At 35.9% G+C, this 11,057-nt stretch overlaps 2 protein-coding genes across 2 annotated transcripts; both read left to right on the top strand.

The window, feature by feature from the left end:
- The first annotated feature begins 1,263 nt into the window (after positions 1–1,263).
- On the top strand, positions 1,264–4,570 carry LOC137952729 (probable LRR receptor-like serine/threonine-protein kinase At1g56130). Its single transcript, XM_068799787.1, has 6 exons — positions 1,264–1,438; positions 1,790–1,976; positions 3,647–3,718; positions 3,811–3,882; positions 4,323–4,394; positions 4,495–4,570. The coding sequence occupies exons 1-6, from the start codon at positions 1,264–1,266 to the stop codon at positions 4,568–4,570; spliced, it is 654 nt and encodes a 217-aa protein (XP_068655888.1).
- A 273-nt stretch (positions 4,571–4,843) lies between these two features.
- On the top strand, positions 4,844–10,341 carry LOC137952833 (probable LRR receptor-like serine/threonine-protein kinase At1g56140). Its single transcript, XM_068799908.1, has 18 exons — positions 4,844–4,986; positions 5,070–5,141; positions 5,426–5,497; positions 5,584–5,658; positions 5,740–5,811; positions 6,042–6,113; positions 6,204–6,269; positions 6,367–6,432; positions 6,612–6,662; positions 7,097–7,161; positions 7,562–7,935; positions 8,091–8,289; positions 8,369–8,524; positions 8,645–8,763; positions 8,875–9,085; positions 9,308–9,539; positions 9,646–9,796; positions 9,899–10,341. Exons 1-18 carry the CDS (start codon positions 4,919–4,921, stop codon positions 10,292–10,294), a joined length of 2,517 nt encoding a protein of 838 aa, XP_068656009.1. The 5' UTR covers positions 4,844–4,918; the 3' UTR covers positions 10,295–10,341.
- Positions 10,342–11,057: the final 716 nt, after the last annotated feature.

Below are 11,057 nucleotides of genomic sequence, written 5' to 3'. Positions count from 1 at the left end.
TTTAAAAAAATATCCACCCCTAATTAAGATTGTAAAAATCAAAGTGGAAAAATATTGCACTTGGCACAATCACACATAGAGGTCTTCTCCACCTTTTTCTATAGAGGGAAGACAACAAGGGTTTGATCCATTTCTAGGTCCTTAATGTTCAGACCCGAACGAGAGACCAGGTTAGTTGAACCCGATTCAACCATCTCGTTATCCTACTAGCAGTCCTTTCAGAAGATCAACTGAAGAGAAAAAAATTAAGTATCACACGTAAAGAAATATCTACATGTTTGCTTAAATTCTCCAAGTTGGATTTAGGCGATGACTTTGGACTGGAGATGAATTACGTAAGATTTGATTTCTACGAAGAAACCCCCCACGATTAATGTTTTCTTTTGGTAGGATCTTTCCTCGAAAGAAGGAGCAAGGTGTCTATTTATATGACGGCTGTTCCTTTGTTCAACGAACTCAAAATTAAGCTATTTGGATCCGTTACAGTGAGTAAGAAGTGTGAAAAATCACTCCCCACGTAATTTTTTTAGGAGCTCCAAAGTAAACAATTAAGAGTCTCTGGCTTTGTCAAGGAGATCTCACACGATCCAACTTTTTGTCATTCTTCTTCTTTTCTCTGGTCAAAGGCAGACACCTCTCTCATTCTTCTTCTCCACAACTCAAGTTGGAGATAAAAGAACAAGACAAGTTTCTGCTGTGTGTCGCATAGTCCTGACGAAGAAGAAAGAGTAGGAGATCGATTAACCACCTTGCTCCTTTCCTGCTAATGATCCTTGCATCATCCGGTTTTGCACACGGAAATGAAAAACTAGGAAAGAACAGCCTCGGAACTGTTGATTTCAGACTCTTGGATTCTTTTACCATGAACTGTTTCAGTTTCATGATTTTTCAACCGATAAGACCCCAAGAAAGAGCAGTTGTAAATTTTCTAGCATTGGGGTTGGTGCTCTTTGAAAGTGCTCGGGAAAGTGTTAATGCAATGATGTGACCCAACTACGTCAGTCGTTTGAAAATTCTCTCATAGCAGAAGGGACTGTTACATCAGGAGGAACAGGCTCTGAAGCAAGTTGGCGGCCGACTTATGTTCAACGACTGGACATCATCCTCAACCATGAAATTCAGGGAATGCTACAGCTCAATTAGTTTTAACTGTTTTGGGTGGGTCGTCGATTTATCTTCGGCAGCCGCCATCAAAAGTTTCCTGACTGCTTGGTGCAACTGTTTTCAATCTGGTTCAAAGAGGAGTCCAAAGTTTACCGAAAGATGGAGGTCCCCGTCTCATCTCGAGATCCTCCCCGTCAGGTTGTTCTTGTCCTTTGCTGTGTTCTACTCCTCTGCCATGTTGGAAGAGCTCAATCGCTCAGAACAGACCCAGATGAAGGTAAGCTTCGGATATCATCTCTCTTTTGCATAATCAAGTCGCCCAGACCAGATGAAGGTAAGCTTCAGAAAACTCTCTTTTGCGTCATCAAAGTTTCAGGAAGATGGCAGAGTTGTTCCGCACTGATTCACTGATAGCATTCTTAATGCTCAAATCTATATAAAACTTGCAAGCAATTCTCATGGAAATCGTTTGTCTCTGCCATTTTGGTGATCCCAGCCAAAATTCAAGGTTGAAACCCACCTGAAGATAAAGCTACGGATCGAAGCTCTCTCTGTACTCATGTCTCAGTAATTTAATGGAAAAAGAATAGTGGGTCTTGTGGCTCTTCTGATCAGTTCACAAAACCAGTCCTCTTATTCTAATCTTTGAGACCTTTTTGTTAACCAAGTGTGACACAATGTGCAGCCAGCGCTCTGAACTCCATTTTTGATCAGTGGGGGATCTCTGCTCCATCGACAAAATGGAACCTGAGTGGAGAGGTGTGCAGTGGATCAGCGACGGACAACTCACCGGTGGTGGATGAGAGCATCAACCCCTCCATAAAATGTGAGTGCGCTTCCAACAATGGAACCGTTTGCCACATCACTGCCATGTAAGTTTCTAACTTCAACTGAATTCAGATTTTTGCCTCACCAGAGTTCTTGCAATCACATAGGAGGAAAGAGATGGGCAAATATATAAGTTCATATTTGCTAAAGAGGGCTAATCTCTTTCAATCACATTATTTAATAGGCCGAATTATATGAAAATATGGGTCTAATACATGTAATTAGATTAAGTAAATAAATGTCAGGAATTTAGAGATGGTATACAAGTAGATCCTATAAAAAATTAAGTAGAGAATTTTAGTATCAATAGAAAAAACTCGTGGTGAATCGAAGTAATTTTCATAAGCTAATGCATAACTCTTTTTTATATATGTACAAAAAGGAATGGAAGTTGGACTCAAGTTCATCCAACTTAGATCATATCTAAGTTTTTCTTCCTTATAAAAGTTATATTATTTGCAAGAATGTCGCTTATTTGAGTATTTTTACAACAATCCCATTAATTTTAATTTATCTCTAAAAAGTTATAAAAGTAAGAAAAATACATAAAATGAACATCATTTATCAATGCAAATGATGATAATTGGGTGTGGAGTAGGTAATAAGAAGTTATTAAATTAAATTTCAAATTCGATTATTTAATTAAAAACAAAAGGTGCACCTAGCTTGCTTGGATTTATTTGTAAATTAGGGTTTCAAAATTTAGTCCAATCTAATATGAGTACTCAAACAAGCACAAATGCCATCAAATCAATTCTATTAAGAATTTGGAAGGATGAAGACAATTGGGATGACCTCTAGAGCACATATAGAGAGCTCTAAATGGGTGAGAATAAGTGGCCGAGCAAACAGGCAAATAAATGGATAAATTAAATTTTAAACAACTATAAATTCATGAAAATTTTATAAAAATAATAAAGTTACACTAAAAAATATTGATTATCTTTCTCTATAATTCTTTAAAGTTAAGGTATTCGGTTCATTAGGATGGATTTAAATTTAGGGCATGTTAGTGCCTTTTTCTAAGAAATGTTGCAAATGCATTTTTAATAGAAATATGTTTCCAATGACCATTAGTGTCTTATGTTTCCTAAAAACACTTTTCATTTTTTCAGGAAAATCATATAATTTTCCAGGTAAGATTTTCCAACCAAGATGGGCTGAAAAACCATTTAAATTTTTTTTGAATAAGTATTTTACAATTGATATTGTAATACTTTCAGGACAAGGCAATTTTCATGGTAATTTTGCCTTTGATAACTTATTTTACTGAAAATTTATCGAATAAGTATGATAATGTATAAGATTGATTATTAATTTTTATTTATTTCCCTAAAAAATGCACTAACAGGTCCATTTAATTTTTCTTGGAAATTTCTAATACTTTCCATGTAATTTCCTAGTAAGTCACTAATAAAATTTTATCTTAAGGTTTCTTGAAAATGTTTATCCTAAGAAAAACATTCCTAACTTTTCTTAGGGTATAAATTTCCAACCAAGGGCACTAACAGGGGCCGTATAAAAGTTTCCATATATTTAGTCTAATAATTACATCATTTGGATATAAAATAACATTTACTTATCATTTTTGTTCTATTTAATAAACAATATTTTTGTTCCCCACAATTATAACAGTAAAGTAAGTAATCAGATAAAATTGTTAGCGATTTATAATTAAATTTTGTGAATTTGTTCTTGCTTATTTATTGCCCAGAAAGGTGTATGAAATGGATGCCAAAGGGATAATTCCTGAGGAGCTCGGAAAATTGACTTTTCTTAACGATCTGTATGGACTTTTCTTCTTTATCCAACTATTCCATTTCTAACCACAATTCAATTCTCTTTTGAGTTATCTCAATATCTTATGTTATGTTTCAGGAATTTGGGGAGAAATTTCTTGACTGGTCCCTTGCCTCCATTTATTGGCAACTTAACTCGTATGCAATACCTGTGAGTTGCTTAATTCTCAATTACTAATTAAATAATGTTTATCGATACTTAATTTTTTTTAACGGGTTTCTTCCAATGTTATTAAAACCAAACCGGCCAGATTACCGGTTTTAATCTAACCAGGTTAGACCGATTCAACCTTAGGTTATACGAAAGTGGAATGTTACTATTAGATTTTTCATATATTTTTATTTTGTTACAATATAAATTTGGTTTTTGCCTAAATAAAACCAGAAAAAGGGTTATGATCTAATTACATAAAAAATTAAATTAGAAAAAACTTAAAATCAGGTTAATTATGACATACCTCTAAAAATATAGATTGCTAAAATAATAATTGACAATATGATTTTATTAGACATGAATTAGGGTTTTAACATTATGACTATACAAAGCTTAAGAGAATATTTTATGGATGTTGATCTTGTTTTTATTTCTAGGAGTTTTGGCACCAATGCATTATCCGGGACTGTCCCAAAGGAGCTTGGAAATTTAAGAAGCTTGATTTCACTGTAAGATTCATTTCAGTTCTGTATATATTTGCTTCCATCTGATATTTTGACTCATTTAAACATTAACTGGACAGCTTTTTTGTTTTTTAATCATGACCAGGTCTATTGGCATAAACAATTTCACTGGGACTCTGCCTGAAGAACTGGGCACCTTGGTCAATCTAGAGCAACTGTGAGTTCTTTCTTTCTCTCTGTTTGTTCTTACATCCATTTGAATAAATACTACTCGAGCATTTTTAGAATCTTCAGGATTTAATAGTGACTAGCATCATTCTATATTTATCTCTAGCAAATTCTACAGTAATTTTAAAACAAATTCAACAGTCATCATATACAAATTTCTAGTTTCTCCAACAATGTTGGTTAAAAAGGATCTCTGGTTCAACCCAGTTGGATCGGTCGGTCGGTCGGTCGGGTTTGATTCTTCTAGCTTTCATACCATATCAAGAGTTCACATCTCTTTCCAGAGGCTTGTAATACAAAGGATTTTTTAATCATTGATTAATTTCACTTTTGATAGTTACATGGTCAGTGCTGGATTAAGTGGCGATATCCCTCCAATATTTGCCAACCTGAAAAACCTGGTGACTGTGTAAGAACTCTAGATTATACCCCTGAAACCCAACTCTACAAGTTTGACCGAGTATCAATAATCCTTTCTAATTTTGGTCTCAGGTGGGCTTCAGACAATCAGTTCACAGGCAGGATACCGGATTTCATTGGAAACTGGAGAAATCTTAAAGTTTTGTAAGCTAAATTCCTCTATTCAATTTAGTACGTTCAGAAAACACTAAATTGCCTAACCCAGACTCATCTTGGTCACTCTAAAGCTTATCTGGCTTCCTCAAGTCAATCATGAACTAGGATAGGCTGTGTTTATCCATCTCAAACCAGTGGAGATATCCGTCTTCAAGTTCAGAGTTTTACATTATATGTGTATTTATTTCAATCTGGAAGCATCAAATCACTGTAGACAATTCATGTACATCATATGGTTTCTGAGTGTAAAACTGCCAAAAATGTTCATCTAGGAGGCTTGAAGGAAACTCTTTTGAAGGTCCAATACCGCCAAGTTTTGCTAATTTAAGCTCACTGACTGATCTGTGAGTGCTTTGTCTTCTTACTTTTCTTTCAACTTGTTACACACAGGTGGCATCTCCTCTTTAAACTAATGAACTTTTTAATACAGGAGAATAAGTGACGTATCTAAAGGGAACAGTTCTTCATTGGATTTTATCAGGGACATGGAGTCCCTGGTAATCCTGTAAGGTCTTATCACCCTCACCTTTTTCATGATACAGATCCAAAATTTCTTTTTATTTTGATCATTAACTTTCTTTGACAGAATTTTGAGAAACAACAGGATTTCTGGCAGTATCCCACCAGACATTGGAGAGTACCAATTGTTACAGCACCTGTATGTGACTCCTCATAGTAATGCATAAACCATGCAGCCTAACTCTTTTTTTTAAAATAGTGTTTGATTATATTAAAGGCTCAAAGGAGCAAAATTACAAGGGGAGGGATTGTCCCATACAATGAGAGATTGTTGGGATGTTCCAAATTTAGCAGCCTATTTTAACTCTTACCTCAAGAGTTGTGCAAACCGTACAGTATACCTAACCTTCTGTTGTTTTACTGTTGCAGGGATTTAAGTTTCAATGACTTAACTGGACAGCTTCCAAATTCTTTATTCAATCTCAGATCACTCTCTCAGTTGTGAGTGATAAACTTGGCCCTAACACTTAGTGACTGTCCTACAAATATTTTCCTAAGTTGAAGTTCTAATTTAGTAATACGATTGAGCAGGTTTCTAGGAAATAATAGATTATCTGGTACACTCCCATCAGCAAAACAAAGTCAACTCTCTGCCATGTACGTTAACCAACTTATTAGAGTTATGTTTGACAATATTACATATATTATTTAGTTCATTGCTGATCACTTTCACTTTCTGGTCATTTGGATGCAGTGATTTGTCATATAATGAACTATCAGGAAGCTTACCATCTTGGATCACTGAAGAAAACTTAAACCTGTATGAAAAAATGTCTTAAATATTTCATGATCCCTCATACGATTGTTTTCCATAATTAATTTTTATTTGCTTCTAATTGTCTTACTTTATATGAAAACCTTTTACTAGAAAAGAAAATATCATTTTTCAGTTCATCTTCTCTAAACTAAATCTCCGCTCCATGTTTGTATTATGTGCAGGAATTTGGTAGCTAACAACTTTGTCACTGATACAATTGAGAGCAGGTGCTTGTCACTGCTTTCAATTACTACGGATGTTAATATTGGTAATTAGTAGCATGAATAGGAGCTTTGCCCTTGTTATAGAAGGTTGAAATTCCATCCCAGCATCAACGTTTCATTCGTTGAAAACCATCTTTGGTATTTGCTCTACATCAGTAACCAGTTGACAGCTACATGTTAAATGTTAATGCAAATATAGTTTTAATATGCATTTAATGTGCATATTAAAATCTTTCAATATGCATGATATTCAAGCACAATAAAATCAGGACCATCAAATACTTTTAAGGAACATAAAAACTCACCTTCAGTTAACTGAGCTATAGCATTGATTGAGCTTCTTTTCTCTAGTATCTATGCAATCTCTCTGATAATTATCTACATAATCTCTACCAGCATAAGCAGCTCGATTTACCGCATTCTTTCTTCATGTATATCTTCAGTGTTTTGCCTCCTGGATTAAATTGCCTCCAGCGAAACTTCCCATGTAACAGAGGCAGGCCACGTTGTAAGTTTCATCCTTCACAACTCTTCTTGCACATTTTGTGAGTGCTTCCTATTTTTTATGTCTCCATAGAATCCTGAAAATTCAGACTACACAAAAAGATGGAAACATGAACTTAACGTTTTCCATCAGGAAGTCTTCCTATAACATCCCTGTTTACTAAAACTTACAAATCCTAATGGCTTTTCAGGGCAAAAAAGAGTTTGAATTAGTTTTGCTCACCCTTGCTCTATAAAATTGCCTACCTTTCTCTTTCAGACTAAAACCTATCTGAATTGGTTTTATCTGAATTACTGGTTACATGATAATCCTCTAGAACAAAGTTGGCAATTCCCCCCCCTCATAAAGCTACAAAAACAGCAATGTGCTCATGTGACCTTAATATCTCATAATTGGTTTTCAGATTCTTCTTTTGCAATCAAATGTGGTGGCCAAAGGATGACTGATTCTAAGGGTACAAGATATGAAGGAGATGAGGAAATCCTGGGTCCAGCTTCATATTTTGTTACTGATACACTAAGATGGGGAGTTAGTACCACTGGAAGTTTTATGGAAAATCCCAATCCATCATATGTTAAAAACACCTTCACTCCAGCCTCAAATACTTTGGATTCAGAGTTGTTCAAAACAGCAAGAGTATCACCATCTATTAGATACTATGGCCTAGGGCTTGAGAATGGAAATTATAAAGTGAAACTGCATTTTGCAGAGATTCAGTTAGAAAATTCAAGGATGTGGAAGAGTGTGGGCAGACGAGTTTTTGATATTTATATCCAGGTAGGTTTGCTTACTTAAGAACCATTATTTGTTATGAAGCATATTAACAACTACTTACCGGTGTCACAATTCTATTTTTACAGTTCTACAAATATATATGTGTCAAATTTGCTGCAAAAGCTCTCTTAATTTGAGGTTTATATTTAATGGTTCAGGGAAATAATGTATTGAAGGATTTTGATATAAAAAAAGAAGCAGGTGGCTACTCATATACAGCTGTTATAAAGGACTTCAACGCCAATGTAGTCAGTAACTATGTTGAGATACATCTCTTTTGGGCTGGTAAGGGGACTTGTTGTGTACCTGAACGCGGTGCTTATGGTCCATCCATTTCAGCCATTAGTGTCACTCCAAGTAAGAAAACAGAAAGGAATTTTATTAATTCATTCATTTATTATTTTTCTCATATACTGATTGTTATGCCTTTGTTCAGATTTTCAGCCAACAGTAAAAGACCAACCAGAAGGAAAACCGAAATCGACTGGTATGATCATTGGGATTGCAGTTGGCATAGCAGTTGTTGTCTTTATATCTGTAGTAATAATTTTTATTTGGAGAAGAAGAAGAACGAGTATTGACAATGATGAAGGTAACTCAGATATCCTGAATAAGGGTTGATCTCCAACTGAATTTTTTTTCTGAAAAAAACTTTTTTTTTTCACTTAGAAACCAAATATTTTTTTGCTCATTTCTTTAAGTGAATCTACAGAGCCTATGGGTGTAAGTTCAAAAGCATACTCTTTTACTTATGCTGAGCTAAAGACTGCAACTGAAAACTTCAATCCTGCCAACAAGCTAGGTGAGGGAGGCTTTGGATCAGTTTACAAGGTAAGCAGCCCTCATAAATTGCTTGTAGATGCATATTATACCTAAATGCATCTTATATAGATGAACTATCAACAAGAGATAAGTTGAATCATTTTCTTATTTATTATGCAGGGCACTCTTCCAGATGGGAGAGCAATCGCTGTGAAGCAGCTTTCTCTAACATCTCAGCAAGGAAAAAGACAGTTTGAGACAGAGGTTGCTACAATATCTGCAGTTCAACACCGGAACCTTGTGAAGCTGTACGGATGCTGCATGGAAGGGGATAAGAGGCTTCTTGTTTATGAATATTTGGAAAATAAGAGCCTTGATCAGGCACTTTTCAGTACGAACCTCTTGTTTCTTCTCTTAGTAAATTGATGTAAAACTCACAGTCTCGTTCTTTCTGAATTTTTTTAGATTTAACTAAAAGTTCTTAAGCAAAAGTCTTACCCTACCAACCCATTTAATTCCTCAGTATTAAGTCAGTGAGATAAGCATTTCTCCTTTAACATCCAGACACTTGGAAAGAGTGGTTAAGAGTAAGATTTGTGTTAACTTCATGCAGGCAGACATACTTTGCATCTTGATTGGTCCACACGCTTTGATGTATGCTTGGGAACTGCCAGAGGCCTTGCTTACCTTCACGAGGAGTCAAGGGTCCGAATTGTGCATAGGGATGTTAAAGCAAGTAATATCCTTCTTGATGCAAAGCTTACCCCTAAAATCTCTGATTTTGGTCTGGCAAAGTTATATGATGATACAAAGACTCATATCAGTACTCGAGTTGCAGGGACGATGTAAGACAAATAGAACTATCATCAGACTCTTCATTTCTAGTTGCTTTCCAACAGTGATCCTTGCACTGTCTATGAATTTAACCTTTAACTGTTTCTGGTTCTTTAGTGGATACCTTGCACCAGAATATGCCATGCGTGGACATCTGACAGAAAAGGCTGATGTCTTTAGCTTCGGAGTAGTTGCTCTTGAAATTGTAAGTGGCATACCAAACTCAGGAAAAAGATTGGAAAAAGACAAGGCATACCTCCTTGAATGGGTAAGACAACTCAGTCCCTATAAAGTTAACTATATAGAGCAATCATCTTCTTAAAAAATACTCTCTTTTAACTGATCATTTCTTGTTTTGCCAACATCTAAGGCATGGAAACTCCACGAGAACAACTGTGCATTAGAATTGGTTGATCAATCTCTACTTGAATTCAATGAAGTTGAAGCAACTCGAATTATAGAAGTGGCTCTTCTTTGCACACAAGCAGCGCCAGGATTTCGACCTAAAATGTCACGTGTGGTGGCTATGCTAACAGCTGATATGAAAATGGACAATGTCACTTCAAGGCCAGGCTACTTGACTGAATGGCAATTTAATGATATTACAAGTAGCATTGCTAGTTATGATTCAGAAATATCAACAGGAGGAACTGCCGGCAACAGTGATGCTCATGTGTCATCAATAATGAATTTAGCAGGCCACTCAGAAAATTCACCTCAGCCCTGTCAACCTTTGTTAGAAGAGATCATAGGACAAGGAGGGTGACTCTCAAATCAAACTGTTTATGTAGGGAAAGTGGCAGATATGTTTTTAAGTTGGAAACCTTAAAACTTGGCTGATCTAGTCGGATTTTCCTCAATGCTTGGAGAGAACTTTTATCAACTGAAGGCACATTTTCATGAGTTTCAGCACATTTTCATGATTTGTTTTTGTTCTATTCCATACTTCTAAACAGCACTCACAGTTGTCAATACCTACCTAAGGTCAACTTAATCCAATTTATCCAAATTTTCATACTAGAAAAACAAAAGTCATTCCTTTCCTGGAAACAGCACTAACCTGTCTCCATACTAGAAAGGCCTACTTGATGCAAATTTTCCCTCCTTGACAGATATTGTCTGGTGATCCCGTCGTTTGCCATTTTCATTTAATTTAAGGTCTTATAAGGATTCCCAATTAAATGACAGTACACTCTAATCAACCCAATACCTACAACAATGGCGACTTTGAGCACGACAAGGAAACGGTTTAGCTGAATTCCAGTCCACGGAGTCACATTACTGGCAAGAGGTACACACTATTTATAGTCCAATTAATCAAAGGAAACTACAGGGAAAAGAGAAAGAAGAGCTACGTACCAATGGGGTATGTCATAATCATCTCCTTACTTTTCATTGTTATGGGAAGGGAGAAAGGCCGAGCAGAAGGACTATTGATGGCTCAGATGATCGGTCCTCCTCCTCCTCCGTATGCTTCGCTCCCGTCGCCTTCCCGAATACAACCTAATCCTGGGTACACAAAGCAAGGG

The sequence above is a fragment of the Aristolochia californica genome, unplaced genomic scaffold (genome assembly GCF_029961685.1).
Source record: "Aristolochia californica isolate CCGP_79_NKW_82.1479 unplaced genomic scaffold, dmAriCali1.0.hap1 SCAF_16, whole genome shotgun sequence".
Taxonomy (NCBI): domain Eukaryota; kingdom Viridiplantae; phylum Streptophyta; class Magnoliopsida; order Piperales; family Aristolochiaceae; genus Aristolochia; species Aristolochia californica.
Note: the sequence above shows the minus strand (reverse complement) of the source record. Positions and strands in the feature narration are given on the sequence as shown.